Source organism: Magallana gigas, chromosome 1 (assembly GCF_963853765.1).
Source record: "Magallana gigas chromosome 1, xbMagGiga1.1, whole genome shotgun sequence".
Classification (NCBI taxonomy): domain Eukaryota; kingdom Metazoa; phylum Mollusca; class Bivalvia; order Ostreida; family Ostreidae; genus Magallana; species Magallana gigas.
Window position 1 is genome coordinate 34462877 of NC_088853.1, and position 21451 is coordinate 34484327.

The 21451-nt window shown below is 28.6% G+C and overlaps 1 protein-coding gene across 1 annotated transcript in view; it reads left to right on the forward strand.

Moving 5' to 3' along the window:
- The window catches only part of LOC136275870 (uncharacterized), a 47902-nt gene that overhangs the window by 15730 nt on the left and 10721 nt on the right, over positions 1 to 21451 (forward strand). Inside the window, exon 2 of the mRNA XM_066085997.1 lies at positions 15798 to 15865. Coding sequence (XP_065942069.1) covers positions 15830 to 15865 — 36 coding nt within the window. The 5' untranslated portion in view covers positions 15798 to 15829. The remainder of the gene's footprint in view (positions 1 to 15797; positions 15866 to 21451) is intronic.

The following is a 21451-nucleotide window of genomic DNA, read 5'->3' on the forward strand; positions in this document are numbered from 1 at the left end:
CTTCATTCCAGGAAAAACGTCCACTTGGAAAATGACAAGGAAATGCTTTAGCCTCATTACCAGGTTCCTGTAACATTCTAACTGGGTTGTTCCCTTCACCTGGTGCAATGTTGTACACATCATCAAAATAATGGTCCAAAACTTCCTGTGCAACATCTACTGGTTGTAAACATGTGTCAAATGCAATCATCTCTTCCTCTGTTTCTGCATTTTCCTTTGAACAATCTAAATTTTCTCGTATTTCCTCATGATTTTCAATATCTTCCTTCAATATTGTTTCGATATTAATATTTTTGTACCATTCATTTTTATCTTTCAAGAAGGATAAAGCTGTAGAAACATTGCTTGTATTTACAAATTGATATTCAAAATAACCCTTGTAATTTAACTTCCTCTTCAATTTCACACGTAAAAGCAAATTTTCATTCTCTGGCAGTGGAAGTTTAACAGTTTTCCTCATATCTGATGGTACACAAACAACAGGTCCATGTATATTTTTCTGTCCACCATGTGGAAGTGCCATAACTTTCATAAATGGTATATGCAAAGCAATCAAGTGTTGCTCCATACTGTTCAAATTTGACAATTCTGGTGGAATATCTTCCAGGTTCATACAGTTTGCAGCAGCTTCAGCTGGTACTTTGCCACTCAAAATTTTCCTATGACAAGTGAAACAAATCCATAATGATGATTTGGTGCACATTTTTGGGCAAGATTTAGAACATTTGTGCAAATGTTTCTTTTGCAAACAGATTTCTGATATCCTCTTTGCCTCATCAGATCTTTCATACATCTGTTGTTCACAACCTTGTACTTGTTTTCTAAATAAAATTCTCTGGCAACATGAACAAACATAATCAGGACCTTCCATTGCTTTCTCTTTAAATTGTCTAACAACATTTTCATCCTTTTCCAACTTCAATTTTTTTACCGTCCGATTATGACCTACATTTTCTTTTTTCTTTTTCTTGACTGCCTCTGATGACTGATAACTCCTTTTACTTATACTCTTCATTTTCTGCTGAGTTTCAGAATTACTTTGATATCTCCTAGCTGCTCTCCTTTGTATTTCTGATCTGAAATTTTCATTTGTATTGTATCTATGAACATTTGCAGCTTTCTTTCTGATTCTATATGATTCATCTTCTTCATATTTCTTCATTATTGCCTGCTTCACTGCTTTCCTGTGTTCAATGTCTGTTTTATACTTTTCGATGCCTCTTTTCTTCACTTTCTCTTTAAATTCAATGTTTTTGCTGTACTTTTCCTTTACAGTGTTTTTCACATGCTCTCTATGTTGATCATCTAACATATACTTCCTTACAAGACTGTCCTTTTTTCCCTTTCTATATTCCAAGTCTAAGAGATACTTATTTTTACTTCTATTTAGAACTTGATTTCTGTATTCGCAGTTTAAAGCATATTTCTGAGTGCCATTTTTGATTTTATTGGATCGATATTCAACATTTTCATGATATCGATTTCTGTCCTTCATTTGACTTCTATATTTAAAATCTGCATTCAAATACATGTCTTTCTTTTGCTCCAACATTTTCATCCGAAAATTAGTATTGTTATTGTATTTTTCCTTTAATGCACTTTTGCGATTTCTAATTGAATCCACTGGAACCTTCAAACCAGTATATTCTCTCTTTGTTTTCATACGCAGCCTATTTTGTTTCCGCAAATTATATTTGCTTTTGGGATCATTGTTGCTATTGTGGAAAAAATTTAAATTAGCCCTCTTTGCTGTCACTTTCAAAACAACATCATAGTGATTTTGCTGCTTGTGGTACAAATATATAGCTTCATTTTGATTCACCACATCAGGATGTAATCCTTTGAGACTAAACTGAAGCCACCTCAAGTTCGAATATGTAAAAATATCGACTTCCAACAAATCTGACATAGCAAAGATTTCCAATTCTGTAGCCCATGTACCATCATTCATCATTCTGCTAGAACTCATGTAATTTCTTAAAGATTCTTCAGATCTCATATATGGTTGAAATTTCATTTCATTATTCAATATATGTTGGCAAACAATTTCACGAAAACGTTGGTGATGACTCTCTGAGTTTGTAATACTGAACGATATTGCCCTAAAAAAACAATTTCCATCTTGCTGAATTCTTTTGCACTTTTTTGGACTGTCCATAGCATTCACAGAACATGAACTTTGTTCACAGGCAATATCAAAATATGGTACATTCAAGTTTTTGCATAATTTTCTTTTGTTCTCTGAAGACAAAGGAATGTAATTTTGATATTTGATTTCTTCTCCAACAATAACTATTTCATCTGTTTGCATCATCTCCAATTGATTTGACAGGATACAATCTGATTTTAACAAATTTACTTCTTCTGATTTTCTCCTTAATCCACCAATTTCTGATTCACATGATGAGACTAAGCCCTGTTTTGAAGTACTTTCACTTTCTTCCACACAAACTTCACCAATGCAAAATTCTTTAAATTTACACAATACTCCACTTAATTCACATTCCACAGTTCTTGAGTAACCCATAGACAAAGCTAATGAATTTATGTGAAGAAAAACCTCCTCAACATCCTTAAAAATAATTCTGGTACTTTTCCCTGTGAAACTTACATATCCTCTAGGACATCTGGCATGTGAATCAAATATGAAAAATTCCTGATCTGTTTTCCCAATCAAAAGCGTATTGCCTCCAAAACAAACAAAACAACCATCTGTCTCATGTAATGCCATTTGTAATCCTTCTAAAAGTGGATAAGCATTGAAATCTGAATAACATGGCTCCTCGTCAAATAAGCTGATTAAACTTGGGACAACTGTTTTTACTGAAAAATCAAATGTTTTGTTGTAGCATTCAAAATACTGTGGCAATTCTTCAACTAATAAATACCTATTTGTGATAGAAGAACTGTTCTGCAAGTATGTATAAAGTTCATCACCTGTGACTAAAATTTTGTTCAAATCATTTGTCTTCCAATTCCTTGCAAATTTCAATGCATTATATGCTAAAGCTGCTAAACAATTAGCAACACATTGTGTTCCTGCAGTATTTCCAAACATTGGATGAGCTTGATGAAAAGAGCCCTGAACTGACACAGAAAATGAACATTCTTTATCAAGCATACCAGTACTATTTCTCTCATATTTTTGATCATCTATCATTTCTGAAATTTCAACATTTTCACATTGTTCCCTAGTTGCATATCCATCAAATTCATGATTATTGATTTCTCTCTTCAACTCTTTCTCATTTCCAACAAAAATAGACTGTGAAATATCTTTATCATCCATCATATTCACAATATTTTCATACAAAGTTTCATCAATATGTGATTTTTCACTCAATGTTTCATTTGTTTTCCTATGAGATTCCTTTTGATACTCATTTAAGTATTCCTCATCTTTTTTTATATTCCTGCTGGACCCCTCCTTCCTGGAGGTTTTCAGCTGCGCCTGACCTGCTAGATCAGACATCATATCCATGTCCAATCTAGATGCTCTCGGTGGAGCACAAACCCACGCAGGGGAGTCAGTGGACGGTGCCTTGCCCTTCTGGACAATCAGACGACTTCCCCGAGGAGATGGCAACCTCGGAGCAGGTGGATGCATTTTCACACAAGGTGAAGCCTGCATCCTGGCCACAGGTTTTTCCACTCTAGGTGGAAAACCCATCAAACCAACCCCTGATATATTACCAGGACCATCTGAAGTACGTTCAACGAAAGTGACATCTGACTGGAGCTGTTTCACATCCCCTTTCGCCTCCGATTCTGCATGCCTCTGTGCTCTCTTTCTTAACTTGTCTTTCTGACGTACTTTTTCTGCACTAATTTTCTTTCTCTTTGGCATCTATAATATATATTTAGAAAAATTTTTGACCTGTTGTTCAAAATATTATCTCAAGCAAATACAAAACAACTTTATTTTCCCTCCCCATATAATTTCATACCATAACTTTTTTTCCCAAGCCACACAAATACAAAATCCCACATAAAATGTTATGTGTATATATATATATTTCCATATACATTTCCTTATTTTAATTTTAATATTCGAATAATATGGATTTTGTTTTTTCCCAATGTTACTAAAACATATGATTTAGCTAAATTATAATTTAAAAAACAAAAATCCTAACACATATGACATTTTTTTCCCCATATATATTTTGTAGGTTTTCCTTTTAGATATCCATTCGATTGTCACTACCCTATTGAAAACAAAAAATAAACTAAAACAAATTTGAAATTAATATCTACAGCACCTAAATTTTTTATCTGCCTATTGTCACAAATCTTTTAATTTTGGATATAAATCTCAAATGGAAAGGCCCCACCCCCCCCCCTCCCCCCACAAAAAAAAAAAAAAAAAAAAAAAAAAAAAAAAAAAATTTCCCACAATGACCCGTTATAAATATTTAAATCTCATCAGTTCTAGAACGATTGAGAATTCTTATAGAAAAAAAATTCCCTTTCCAACTGAAATGGATCTTGAAAATAACATTTCTAAATATTACCAAGATTAATGTTTAATAAAGTTTACCCTTCTTTCCCCATGCTGCAGAATCTCACCTGAACAAACTGGAATTTATACCAAATAAAGATGTTATCGTAAAATTCAAATTTCAAATTACAAACCAAATGATCTTTCAGAATGCAATTTCTAAATATATCCACTACATTTTCAATCTACTTTGCAAAATACCGACTTCCCCCCTTCAATACCCACCATTTTCATGATTTCATTACTAAAACTCATAATTTAAACTAATTTAAAATATACAGTTACCACATGAGAATACTTCAAAATAATTATCATTCTCTTTGCTTAATAGCGTCTTTAAAATAAATTTTTCACACAAAAATTCAACATAATATTTTAATAATTCCTACTTTACTCCCGCCGAATTCAAATTTTGTTCTTCCATTTGTAGAAACCAAAAAACCCCTTCACCCAATAAAATATTGCTTAATGATTACTTTTGAAACCACATTTTCAACAGAAATGTCTTTCCTGTTACGAATGTCTGTTAAAATCATGAAACTATGAAAAAGAAATTCCATTTTCTATAAGATTAATTTACAACTGAATCAAAATCATAATAATAAAATGAAAACCTTTAATCTTATTAAATAATCTGCCATATTACAAAACAAAACCACATCTGCATATAAAAAAGGAATAACAATACAGTAGAGCCTCAGTTATCCGGATGCTTTCGTTCTTAAGTCCAATCGTCCATATAGGTGAAGCGTCCAAATATCTGAAATATGTCTATTGTTGTCATGAATGATATTGTATTTGTATGGTTCCCAGTGTTGATACTAGTTTTTTTGCCTTTCATACCATATAGCAACACATACTAGAGTTGCCTATTGTTATTATGAACATGTTTAGATATGAAGAACTCTGCTTTATTTTATTATTTTGCCATGAAATATTAACCGCACAATAATGATAATCGAATCTAGCTATATTCTTAATGTACACGTGTGATATGTGTGTGATACACTGCTGTTCGCAAATTTTTAATTTTTGAAAGTGAATTGGAAAGTTAGTGTGTTTATACAAGCTTCTCATGAGGGTCTAACACATAAAAACGGTGTGAAACTTAATTGATAGGAGTTATCTTTTGTACTGATAGGGTATTTTCAAATTTTACCGTCCAACTAAATGAATCAAGATTAGTAGTAAATCAGCTTTCTGTGGTAAAACCAGACCGTCCAGATCCGGAACACAGAATTCCAGATAAATGAGACAAAATAACGTATAAAAATATCTGTTCCCAAATAAAATCATCCGTAAAATGAAGCATCCCGTTATCAGTTTCCAGATATCTGAGGCCCCACTGTATATGTTATGTACAAAATCATTCAACTTTTAACATCTTAACCTTGTTGTGATTCATAATGTGAATAATTAACCAAACTAGCAATGCTAAATTAAATAATGTCAATTATATTTTTATAGTTATTTCACAATGCTATGTATATTGCATTAAATTATAAAGTTTTCCTATAGCTATTTTTAGCATTTTGAAAACAAATTCCTATATTTGTTATTTGATTAAATTTGAAATTTAACTCAATTCCTTTTTCATATGAACTTGTTGCTTTATTATTCAAGATAGAAAATGAAATATTACCTATATATCTATTTAAGCTTTCATAATTCATTGTAGTTTTTAGAAAAAACTTGAATAATTGTTGAAAGTTTATCTAAGCATGGAGCGTAATTTTAAGCAAAGTTAAGTCAATACTGCCACAAAATGTATAAATATTACTAAAACAACACATCTATTTGCTGTTCTTGAGCAATTGCATGTACCTTAAACTTAAATGTAAAAATTAAACTACTGATTTTATACTCACCCTTAAAAACACATAAATTGAATAAAACTAAATTTCCACTACCAAATAAGTTGTACATAGATAAAATCATTTCCATAAAATAAACGTTCTGACACTCTAAATCATAAAACCCTATATCTTCTTAATTGCAACCCTGAATTTTAACTGTTTACAAACCCTATTTTCCACTGTCATAAATTATAGAAAATTCATGAAAAAGCTTCTATAAAGATACAACTAAACACAAATTCCCAATTGTTGATAAAAAATCATTTCAAATTCCTTCAGTGGATACCTACATTCGCTGCTTTCAATCCCTATATAATTTCAATCAAGACATCATGATTTTAACCCCCAAAAAATCTGCACTGATATAAATATTTTGATATGAAAATACTGTTATAAATAATAATACTTTGAAGGAACAGAAACTGTCCTAATGGTACTAATACTCCAGCAAAGATCATTTCGAACGGGACAAATAATTGAATTGAATAATAAAGGTTTGGAACAATTATATAAAAAAAAATATTTAAAAAATTAAAATAAAAATTATCAGAATTTCATTGCAAATACATATCAATAACAGTAATAAAATTACAAATTTAGTATCTGATAATATTTTCCATTATTTAATTGTTTTAAAGAAAAACAAACAAAATGACAATAACCCCTCCCATTGCAGTAAATAGAAATACTGGTAGCCATACATGCTCTTCTGTTGATAAAACTTTTAATATCTTTCTAACAAGAGTCTTGACAAATGCAGTTTATTGTTTCAAAATTTCATCACTATCACCTATGGCTCAATGAAACTTTATATCAGATTTAATTGATCCCATAGGACTGATTTTCTTTGATGAGCTTTTTAAAGTTAAAAAAAACCCTGAAACATTACCATAATTACCATACTATGTAAAAATATGTAAAAGAAAAAAAAAAAAAAATAGTATTACAAACATTGTTATAATTGCCATAACAGTACAATCATATCAGTAATTTTGAATTTCATTTAAATTAACGCACTATATGGTCACATCAATTTACTTTACTTATAAATTTAGACAACTTCTAATATTACATAACTACTTTATTAATAATGATATTTTATTTCCTTATAATGATATAAACTTTCAATTTACATGAATCAGTATTAAAATAGCCCCTAAACCACTCCCCATTTTACAGATTATCAATTTTCCCTAAACATATGTTCCATCTTAACCATGCCACAAATAATAGCACCATTGAAACAAATTAATTCATCCACACTTGCCTTTGATGTTCTTATTACAAATTTTCTGTCTGTTCCATATAGTAGTATAAAATTCTATAGAGGGATCAAAGATACATCTACAGACAGACGGACAAAAAAGGTGAAAAATATACCCCCCTAAACTTTGTTTGCACACATATAAGAAAATATCATTTATTTACGTTTATAATATGCGAAATAATAGTTTCTCCCAACCGAAAAAAAAAAAAAATTTGTAAAAATTTAATCAACTGTACCTGAAAATGGATTTTACATATATAATATTAATGTATATTTTCAGATATAAAGATCAAACTAATAAATATTACAAGACTATATTTATATTTATCAAGTATTATTTCCACTCATTATTAAAAAACTTAAATTTAATTCATAACTCTTTCAAACAACCAGACTGAAATCTACACACCCCATTTATAGATTATAAATGATTATAAAACTAAGATCTACACCATTTTCAAGTTGATTGAAATTATGACCTTTGATCCTGATTATTTCATTCCCAATATGTGAGTAATTGATGACAGGATCGAAATTCCAAACAACATAAAACTACTCGATAAACATATTTCCCAATAATATAACTATGAATCAGATATCATGGAATTTTTTATTTTTTAATTTCTCCCTTAAATAAAAATAATTTTAACAAATTAGAATTCATACTATCCTCGAATATTTGAATAATAATCTCACTAATTTTTATATTGTAATTCTTAAAAAGAACAAATTAAAAACATTTTTCCAATTTAACAATCTTTGTTTAAATAGTGTTGTAAACGTGTTCGTTCAATGTAATGGTTTTCATATTTTAGAATCTACACTATCTTAGTGTACTTGTATACTAAACTAACTAATTGTAACATTGTAGTCCTTGTGAATATATTTTAAAAAACCTTTCTCCCCATGTATTTTATGTTAATTTTGTTTTCCATAACAAACTTTATACCCCTCTTGGGTCCCCACTATTGACCCACACATCACAAATTTTTACAATTTAGAATCTTCACCATATATAGAAGCTTTAGTGAAAATATTGTCATATCTGGTGCCAATGATTCTTGACAAGAACATTTTATAAGACACCCACCAAATTTTCCAATTCTGCAATTATCGCATTTTTAAAAAGAGTTGTGCCCATTATTTTTCAAATTAAAATCCCCTAACAAAACTGTATTCATATTTTAATATTATTTTAAATGTATAAAAAGGCTTCAAAGATGCAGAAACACCATTTTACCACCAACATCAAATAAATCAGTAATTCACCATATTGTTAAAGCAATTATCAGTACAGTATTTGAACCGTGTACTAGTATCGCATAAAAATCTGACTGTCCCTCTCCTTTGCAAATGAGGTAACCATATGTGCATTTGTACTAAACAAATTTCTCAAAGATTATGATTATTAATCCATACCTAATTTTTGACTTTAACAAAAAAATTTGAAAATGAAAATGAGTTTATTTTTATAATACCTTTCCAATCCTATATGCTAATAAATTTATATATTATGAAATAAACAAACAATACCCCAGTATTGACAATACATTGAATATAAATTTAACAATTTGTCATACCTTAGTTGTTATTATCATTATAGAAATATTTCAAAAACAACTCGTTACCTAATAATTCTACAAACCAAAATTTATTATTAAATTTATATACCAATTGATTTACAAAATATCACATTTAATATAATATTTAATTTATCATTTCAAATTAATTTTATTTAACGTTCATCATTTTAATATGCATACTTAAAAATGTGGTTGATATTCGTTAACAAATATTGCTCAGGGTTGCCTCTAAAATTGGAAGTAGAAGGCAAAAATAAAAAAGTAGAAAACGATCTGAAGGTCTAGCTTATAGTTAGATTGTGTTTGAAATGCAATAATAGCCAAGTAATTACATCATTCAGGGGTAAGGGAATACCCTGCCTCCTAGGTGTTCAATGCCCTGTTGCTTTAAAACCCACTCTGCACACAAAAAATCAATTACTGTGTTTCTTATTGCATAATAAATATTATTTCACCAAATCTCATACTCACTTAAAATTACCAAAAATTGAACGCCAATGATGTAGTATCTAATATGATAAAAATCATTGATCAATATTTTATTTGATTAATTACTTCCATATATGTTTGCATTACAAACCTACGACTTTCAATTGACAATGAATACAATTTGTTAATTCATGCGCGATCACCACAAATATATACATGTTTTAAGTGACTTTTATGTGAAAAAAAGAAAACGTACAATATTCAATAACCAATTTGACTGATTATCCTTATGCAGACAAATTATAAAACAATGCATATCTACCGTATTCAATTTCTGACCAAATCTTCAAATTCTTAATGATACAGGACCAAAAAATTCCAAGAAATATATATTCAATCTTAATAACCATTTTTATTTCAATATTATGCTGAAATATTCCTACACTCCTTTTTGGTGAACATTTCCATAGTGATGAAATAATAGATTTACTCTATTAAATGAGGTTACACATAATATTAAACTTGTTTCTAAATACGACCATAAATAAAAAAAAAGAAAAACCCAGCTAAGAGCAGGGAGGGGGGGAGAGAGAAGGGAAAACCTTGTATATCTTTGACTCCAATTTTCAATACCAATAAATTAAAATATTCAAATGTTTTTAGAAAATTTTAGGAACAATTTTCATCGATGATAAAAAACTGGCTGAATTGGACAGGACTATATCCTACCTGATGCTAAATTCCTAATGGTTATGTTTAACTCTGAAAATAAAAATGAGGTGAGGACTTAACCCCCTTTCTGTACTGACCCCTATCATACAATTTTAAAACATATCAAAAATTATTCATCTATTCATTCCAAAGATATAAACCAAATAAAAATGTATATATAAATATATGTCGTATGATCTATTTCGTTTAAACGCTTCCCCAAATACTGTCAAAAATATCTCAGATATTCTCCGAGAAGAGACATCCTTATAAAAATTTAAACTCAACAAATCATTTTGACATTATGTACAAACAAAAAACAAACGCAAAAAGATAAAACAACGCATTAAAGTACATATTTTAATTCTTCTTTATGTTTATTTGCAAATAAAAACGAAAACTCGAACTCGTTACCATCGTGTCTAAATCTCCTTTCTGCTATCAACCTTCTATGTCGTTTCAACATCAAAATGGCGCGTATTACTAAAAATAAATTACAAAATAAAAACACAATATGAAAAAATACTTACTCTGACAAAAACATGTGTTTGCACGCTATGCTTGGATGTTCAAAACAACTGTTCTGTCTTTCTTTAAACAACTAATACTTCATAAGTCTTATAAAGGGGTAAACAATCTCTTCTGATCCACGTAAAAACAAATTCAAAATGGCGTTTGTTCGTTTTCATTCCCCTTCTATATAAATACGCATGCGCAAACCCTTCAAATGCGATTGCGTAAATATTAGACTGGATAGCCTGCCCTTGATTCCATACGCTGCCGCTAGGAAATTCAAGTGATACGTAAATATTGGAATTATGGAATAGAATTAGATAATCCGTGTTAAAAAAGTTCTTAAAAATTATGAAACTGGTCAGTTTCAAAATCAATCTGCGCATCGTTGTATTGTGAATCTTTACATAAAAATCGTTCAAACCCATCGCATAGCTTCCGTATAAATTCAAACATATATCTTCCTGGTGTTCTTATTCAGATTGAAATCGAAAACATCAAATAGTGGTAATCCATTGCATCTAAACCATGAAAATTAGTTAAGAATTGAATTGATAACTAGTTGTCTTATGAATCATCCGTTGAAATGCACACTGTTACACATTTGTCAACACATAACCAATTAATTACCACAAATGCCTTCAGATATCATCAGTTAAGAATTAAGACAAAATTTACCAAATCCTTATAAAAAAATTCTATTCTTACAATTTTTTTAACTTTACAAACTCCACATATTAAGATTTGACCCTTTCATATTTTACCCATTTTTATTGATTATCCATCATTTTATTGCTCTAGTTAAAATTATACAATTTTTTTCAATTACAATTGGAAAATCATAATATAAGTATTATATATATCTATTGCATCTTACAATATTTTATATCATGTAAACATATATGAATGTTGTATGTTGATCTCTATAGCAAAGTGCTCGCTCTGCAGAAACCCTGAAGCCTACTGTCTTTGCATTTTGCGTGCCTCGCATATGTTTATATATGTACTTGTTATATGCTGATGTACTTACTGCTTAAAGTTGAAATAAATAATAATAATAATAACTCCAGGACAACTGCTGACATTCCGTATCGCTTGAATGTTACACCATAAAATAACCATATTTTGGAAAACATAGTTTGAATTCTGATATATTTCCAACTATCGAGAAATCAGGCAAAATTGTAATCTACATATATATACCGTTTTCTAATTTCAAATACATACATCATCTCTAATCAATGATAATCAATAAAACAAATTACGTAAGATTTAGCAATACTCATAACCATTAAAGTACAACAATTCTCAATATTCTATCTGAAACTCCACCTTGAAACGCTCAGTTCTAAACCTCGTCAATACCTATTTCGAATAATTGTTAATTATATGAAATACCGCAACACCCTAATATAAATGTTGTGAAATAAGTATACATTATCGATCAATAAATTTAATAATTCAATAAAAGAAATTATTTTATACTTTGCCTTTTCGCCGTAAATATTCTACTGAAATCCTTTAAGAAAACAGACTTTCTACAATTTATGATACAGTACTGTACCTTACATGTATTATAAATAATCATTTTTACCATTTCACACACTTTAGAAATCTGCTTTTGCATTGCTTACAAAATTATGAATAATAATATGAAATTCAAAATTGACGTTTTAAAATGAGATATAATCAATGATATTTTTAAAAAAGAAGAAGACTTCTAAAAATCCGCAAATATTCCATGATTTTTCCATTCCACCAGAAGGGTTTTCATTCCAAATTAATCTTTCCGACCACAAATGCAACAAAGACCCGAAGTACGATTAAATATTGATTTTATCGATTATCATGAATTCCAAAATTAAAGATATGATATTTTGCATGAAAAATAATTTAAAATCTGTATTTGAATTACGCACATCTTTATAATGTCAATTCTCTAAATTTTCCAACAAAAATTATGATAAAACCCCATATGAATCATGTTGTGAAATATTTAAAGATTATAATTAATTCAATCATCTCATTAATCAAAATATTTCTATAAATTTTACACATCGAGAACGAAAAAAATTGAACTCTAATCTCGATGAACAAGACGCTCTGCTGTATCCGTTAATCTCCGTCTACCAATAACGGCTCTCTGCTTGCCAAACATGTACATATACGCATATAGACAACATGACTTAACTTGAAAAGAAGTACCCTCAGTTTTATGGTTTATGGGGAGACAGGTCGTTTCCCATTATATATAACAATTTATACGAGAATGATTGGATTTTGGGCAAAGATGATATTATGCCATGAGAATAAGTTATGTAACACTATGTATATGTATCTTTACAATTGTTACATTAGAGGTGAAATCAATAATACGTGGCTAGTTTCTATAAAAAACATTCTTGATAGCTGTGGCTTATCCTTTGTATCGCACCAGCAAAATCCTGATAACTAAAAATGGTTAAAAAATATTGACATACAAAATCTTAAAGATCAATTTGTCCTAAAATCGAATAGTGAATTAGATAGTTCGTCAAAAAATGCTATATATCGTATTTTTAAATGTAATTTTTTTTGTGAAGACTATTTATTAGTACCTTCACGAAAATTAAAAAACTTGTTTGTTAAATATAGAAGTACAAACCATCACCTTCCTATAGAAATTGGTACGTGGAACAATACTCCACGTGAAGACCGCAAATGTGGCTTATGTGAAGACAATCAAATTGGCGATGAATTTCATTATGTTTTAGAATTTAGTGCATTGTCACCTGTAAGAAAAAAATTGTTTAGTAATTATTACCTTAAAAACCCAAACATCTTAAAATTTATAACACTTATGTCATCTTCAAATCATGTAATACCTATGAAAATGTGTACTTTATTTAGAAAAATATTTGATTTGGTCGGTCATACTACGTAACAACTATAACAAATTATTTGTTTACTTTATTCTCTTTCTCTTTGTAAATCCAACTTTTTTAATACTTTTGTATATAATTCTTCTGCACTTCATGTAACATTATATGTTATGAGTGAAAATAAATGAACTGAACTGAACTAAACAAAGCCTAGTTGCACACTAGCGTATATATAGTCTTGCTATATTAACACATTTTCTCTCATATCTTTTACTCAGTTTGATCCGTTAAAATAGCAATTTCAAGTATTTCTGTAAAATTTGAAACAGTACTATATTTTATATGAAATATATTCTAAACATTGCAAAATTTTAAAATTAATACATTGTAAAACCCACAACCCCTAAAAAATAGATGTAGAAATTTATCAAATATATGAACTATTAGGATTATATATGCACATTCATTGTAAATAAACTAAACAATAATATCAATTCCAAGCTATTGGTAATAATTTTCGTCAATAATTAAACTCCTTTATTAAAATACCATCTGAAATTCCATATGATCGGATTGTTCAATCGATATTTGTTGAATTATTGTGTTTTAATACACCAATAATATTAAAAGATTAAATTTTGATTACATTTCTGTATAAATTTTTCGGAGCAAACTTCAAACTAAAATGTTTCTTATAAAAAAATACAAATACCGATCAACTAAACGGTTAACCCATTAGCCAAAGCTAGTAGGAAAAACACATACCTAACACTACCATATAGGTTCAATATATATATAATTAAAACATAACCCCACCCCTACCCAATCCCTAAAAAAAAAAACCGATTTCCATCCAACTTTCCAACAATTTAACGTTTCTAAATTAATTATTTATATATTAAAAATAATAATTCCATTCAAATAATCCATTTCACTTCTGTAAACCAAAAATAAATAGAATTGTTAACAAATATGCATGATTTTGATTATTTCTAAAAACGTTCCGTTTTATATTAAAATTCATCACATCTCCGCATCTAACTTAAATTCATACAACGTTCGCCAACTTTGTGTATATCAGTTACGTAACCGTAACGAGAACGACGGTCAGGCTGTGTATACCAGATGTTCAACCTACCCTTGAAAACACCCGTTTGAAGCAACCGCGAATTTGGGCGATCCCACTATATTGGCAAACGACAGCAGGTTAAACTTTAAACTTATATGAATCAATACCAATTATTGTAAAACGGTAAAATTATTCAAACATCATTTATAATATGTTCGATAAAAACCTAATAATTCTCAGTTATAAAAAATAAAATATGATCATTATTATATGATCAAAATATAAAATTACAACGCCTCTCTCCCTAAAAAATTAAATGAGATCGCCCAAAGTCAATCTATAAAAATAAGACCACGGGACAGTACCTCACCCACCCAAGATAACCAGCAGAGGAAAACAGTCATTGACCATTCTCTTCATGTAAGTAGATTTACTTTAAATCTAATATAAAGTTATGAAACTTAGGGATTTAATTTTCAATCAAAAATCAACGCAACCCTCCTAGAAATGTAAAAAAAAAAATATCCTCTACAATCGGAATCTGTACGTTATTATAACTACTTTCCGCCATAAATTCCCAAACCATCCTTATTTAATATTTTAAATCTATTATATAAACAGATGTATCTTTTACCTACGTAAAATTCTACTTGATTGATAAAATATAACAATTTCAATAAGATTCGATTTGATACAAAAATTGAATAAAGTTTTTGTCATGCATTTCTAAATAACAAATTCAAAATTAGTAAATTAACATTCGCTAAATGATTTATACCCTTATGACGAAATACCAAATTCCAGATAGACAAAAATAAATGCATGTACATATCTATTACTATCGGGCTCGGTGTGTAGTATAAATGGAAGAGAAAAGAGATCGATACAAAATGCAAAAGATTAAAACTTAATAAAACCAAATCTTCAGATCAAAAAAATCCACGAGTCAGTTAAAAATTATCACAAGACAATCCCATCTCTTAACGTCGTATCAATATTTATTTCAGAACAAAAGCGACGATTTCAATACATCAGAACGATGGCAGACGCCGGACCCCCGCACAAAAAGCCAAAGGTATCGTAAAATTATATTAAAGACTTCATTATCACAAACTAAATCGCCAGTATCACAATATATAAGGACACTTCTACCTAGATAAAATATTCTATCGTTAAAATAATAGGAGTTCAACAAACTCCGTTTAAAGATCGAATTTGCCCCATATACTCGCTTTATAAAATGTAAATAAATAAAAATACGTCGTGTTGTATCATGGTGGAAGCAAATTGGGGAAACGTTAAATTTTCAAATAGCACTAAATAAAAAAAAACAACGTTCTGTTATGTCAGTTTGACATAATTTTGATGGATTTAATAATATGATGAATTTAAATCTAGATACTATCTAAGGTTGATTTTTTAATGTTTTGTTTGAGTCGGAAATGGTATTAATACAGTTGTGGAGGCAAGAGAGTCCAATTTTACAAACTAATCAACTTTCAATTATCTAAAAATAAAATTTATAACAAAAATCAATGATTGAAATAATATAACTTTACTAATATGAAAAATTTCTTCATTTAACCCCTGAACTTAATAACCATCAAAAGTTTGATTTATCTTTAAACATCATATCAATTATATATTTCTTTTTGAAATCTGACATGCTCAATAAATAAATAATGACTATAAAATCATATTGTGAAATAAAACTCTAAATGTTTAAACAATATTCAAAAAAAAAAAAAAAAATTTTCACAATATTTATTTCGCTATATTGTCCAAAATAATGTTTATTATTCTTCAGATGAACAAAGTATATCATAGGAAACTTGTTTCATTGAGAAGATTTAAAATTCCTGCCAATTGTTTGAAAAACCATCCCCCCCCCCCCCCGTTCCTGATTTAAATACTAATACTTATGTCATTTAAAATAAAAAAATCTCTAATGCTATCAAATTAGATCATATAAATGAAACTCCCAATCCTTGCATTTGAACCTTTCATAATGTAGCAGACTACGATCAATATCCACAATTAAAGACGAAAAATAGGTTTCACTAATTATATCCTTAAAACAAAATAAACAATTAAAATCATCTTCATTGCTTTCCATGAAGTTTGCTTTTTGAAATCCAACTAGGTATGTGTAAATATTTAAAAACATTTTCAATTTTATCACTTAAAATTATGTTAGTAAAATAATGAATAAAATTCAAATCTAAATTTGTTCCATATCAACTAATTCTCTCCTATTTCTTTTGCATTTTGACAAAAAAATAAAAATTCAATTGAACAAAAAAAAAACCACCCACCCTATTTTGATATGAAATAACAAAGATATAATATGTTTCTTTTATCCTTGTTTATATCACAAAACAACCAAATTGATTCTTCTAACAGAGCCGTTACCAGTAACAAAACTACGCATCAATTTTGTATTTACAACCCATCATTTCAAATGACGCCAAATAAAAGCACCACCTGAGTTTGCTTACTTAATTTTAAATACTAGTAATTAATCATACGCTAACCTAAAGTTATATAAATATAAAAAATAACCAACATACATTCAATATTATGGAATGATAATTGATAGGAAATTTCAAATTTATCATTTACCCATCGAACTATATTGGAATAAATCATATCTTAACTGTAATTAACACCACATTTAATTCAAAAATTGATTTGTTATTCCATAAAATATACCTCAAAACACCAAAAATTAATCTGGTCATGTACATATCATTCCGTAATTAAACCAAATAAAAATTTTCCATCTTTAACTTCTCCATAAGAAGAACTTAACCCACCATAATGGAAAGATTATAACATTCTATAAACCCAACTTTAGAATAATTCATCTTAAACAAAACTTAAACAAACTATAAAAAAAAACTTCAATCCATTACAAAATTCTAAAAAATCAATAAGAAATATTTCAATTGGAACATAAATCTAAAACTTGCTTCATACAAAATATATACAAAAATGTAATGCTAATTATAACAAAATTGATGCAAATATTACAAAATTATTTTGCTTTAAACTCGCTTTTTCATCTGCTTTAAAAAATTCAATCTACAGAATTACAATAACACAATCAAACCTTTTGAATCAACAAAAATGAAATTAGGTCAACAGGAAAGAAGTATCCCTAAAAACCTAAAAAATATAAATTTAAATTTACAACCAAATTATTGATATAGAACTGATCTTTCCATGCATCTAGATATTATATGTATTGTACATTTCAAAATTTGTATCCATATTTATTTTGTTCAGACAAAATTCTTTTTGAAATATTTTTAATCTGTTATTCAAATCACTTTTAATGATGAATTAGATATCATAAAATGCTTGCATGGGCACATTAATGCTAATATTCACAATTTGATTCAAACTATCCATTCACACACAATCCAACACATTGACACAAGTAAACAAACAAAACTAATGCTTCAAACAAAAAAATATTTGGGGTATCGTTTTGTTAGGTAATCAAATCTCATGAAATTCATTTTAACTTATTTTAGACTTTCAATTTCATTCCCTTAAATCACTTGATTGTCTGTTGAATTATGCATGCTAATTTGATTGTTGTCCCAAAACCAATATTAATGAATAAATGGACTAAATCAACTGTAATTTTAAACCTTACACAAGAAATAATCCCTGTTTTAATTTTCACAAAAAATGCATTATCAATATTAATCACAACAAAATGGAAAATCATCCAAACTGAAACTATTCAAATTCAATACCAATAATAACACAACAACAGAAAAATATTCTATAAATTTTTAAACATTCATTACATATCAAAAAAAAAATAAATAATTACACCATTTAAAAATACCACCACCAGACTCATAATTATGAAATAAACAAAAAATACCTATTCAAAAAACTTGCCTTAATTTCTAAACAAAAATACCTAATAAAAAATGCATGAATTAAATACATATATCATATCATATCAAAAATGAATTTTAATTCTTCTTGTTGATCTAAATTTATGTGAGATTTCTAAAGATTAGTGCAAATGTTTCTCAACTTGTTGCAATACTGCTGTTGTCAGAGACAAAATCCCATCTATGCCCATGACCTGTAAATGTCCGAGTAAAAATAAACTAGCGACTTCTAGAGAATAATGACGTATATCTCTGCTATTTTAAGACCCATCAACTTGAAATTCAGCATATGAGTGTATCTCAGACATTACTTTTCAGAAAAAATACATGCATATTGCAAGTGTTTTAAACATTGATTGATTAATTGGACTATTGAAGCAACCTAGTAGTTTTAATCCGGGTCAGAGTTCGACCCCTTTCTTTATTTATGGTTACATTGAAATTAAAATTAAAATGAGCTTGGCCCCTGTGTATATAAAAATAAAAAAAGAAACATATACATAAAATATAACTATAAAATTACTAAGTGGAAATCCATTTTGTAGAGATGGGGAAATAGTGAAATAAAGTGGAAGTTAAGTCATGTCTGATATTAATTAAAAATTTTAACCATAAAATATATATATCAAATGTTGTTATTATCAAGACATACAAATGATTGATCTTTATCTAATAACCACTATATAAAACAAAAGCATGTAATTGCATTACTAGATACAAAGTTAACAATTTCATTAAAAAATAGTAATTCCTATGCATTCTGCAATTGAAATGGTTTTTTTAAGTTTGACACAAGACAGTTGCATCATTCTGACACAAAAATTTGTTAAATAAACAAATATTGACTATGCACCAAATCAACACGAAGCTAGATACGAAATAGCAAACATTGGTCAGAGTGGATATTATCTTAATAAATCAGATTAAATATTTCTATCAAATTAAGGTTAGTTTACTCTCATACAACTTGTAAAACGCAATATTTTATTGAATACAATGCAACAGACTTTATAGATCTTAACAGTATTTGACAAAAACAATATGTTAGAATAAACCATTTTGTTAATCATTAATAATGGAACCATTTCAAAAGGAGCTTGGACTTTGGGTAATAATTTCAAACAACAATGTGACATTGGCCTGACTATTGCTTTTCTGGGCACTAAGCTATGGCTTTTTGAAATCAACAAAGTTTATCTGGCTAGCACTACACAAACAATGAATATTTCACTTGAAATCACCATTTATTTAACCCTATTGACTCAAGAAAAAGATAGTTACATCCTATCGAAAGTCCAAGGTCTTGATGAAAAGGTTCAAATTGGCAGCAATATCAAAGAAATAAAATTATTCATACACTGATATTGATTCTTGCAGTTTGATACCCCATTTTAAAACGATAAAATAAACATGCCATATGAATAGACATAATCCTAATATTTCTCAAAAATTTAGACTAAAATAAACAACTCCACTATTCCTCCGCATATAATTATCACCCAAAAAATATAGAATATTATGATAATTCAACTTCCTTAAAATGTACAAATATCATATTACAAAATGACACCTTGAAATTTCTCAAATTCTAGAAAAAACACCTTCACTGATTTAAACTTCTATTCAATTAGAATTTCATTTTAAAAATTCCTTTATTTAAAGCTCCTACTAAAGTGAAAAAAATAAATAGGGGTAAAAAATCCAAGATATTTCCATTTATCACATAAAAATTAGAAAAGTGCCAACTGCATAAAAATAACGAACACAGAAACAGTCCCCAACCCCACCCTTACTACTACATCCTGTAAAATTAATACACCATCTGCTCTGAGGTTTTCACATCACCCCTGGAACTTGCCCACTAACCAACATGCAAAATTATTAAACAAAAATTTTGGCACAATCCTGCCTTACCATTCATGCAACAGCTAAGATAATGACCCAATTGCATGAATGAATCATCCATATGGAGGAGTTAAATTGAATATTTTGATGCTTACCTACAACTAAAAAAGATCCTTAATATAAACTATGAAAACCAACTTGAAAACATCAATATACAACTTTAAATTGCTCAATAATGGCTTAAAAAAATCCCTAAACCTAATTCTTTAAAAATTGATCATTAAAAACCAATAAACACTACTTTAACGTATCTCACAGTTTTGCTGAAATAACAATAGGAATCTATGCAAAGTATTGACTGTCAAAGTTAATTCCAACATTTTTTTCAATAACAAAATACATATTTAGAACCATAAAAAACAATATTTCAAAACCCATAAATGTTGTTAAATAATTTTTATAAAAACATATATAATTATCAAATGTTGAAAAATTAAAGATGTCGCATACATTGTCATATCTTACTCTATAAACAATGAGTGTGTATGAAATCTTTCATTAAAAATCATGTTTCTTTAAATAAACATGTAAATTAACTGAACTGTATGCATTCATTTTGTTAACCCCTCCCGCAACTTGTTGCAAAAAATATATACCATCTCTACCGTGCGCGTGTGTGTTCATATGTGAATATGAATGTATGTGTGAATGTGAGTGTGTGTGCACTCCATTTCAATTTCCTAGTAAGTTAAAAAAAAATTTCCAATACAATTTCCTCAATTTTTGCACTAATATACCAAATTGTAAAAAGATTCAAAAAAATGTAATCTCATATTAAATGGTCAAATTTTTATGCAAAACTTAGATAACATTGCAAAGGAGGGGGGGGGGGGTATAAG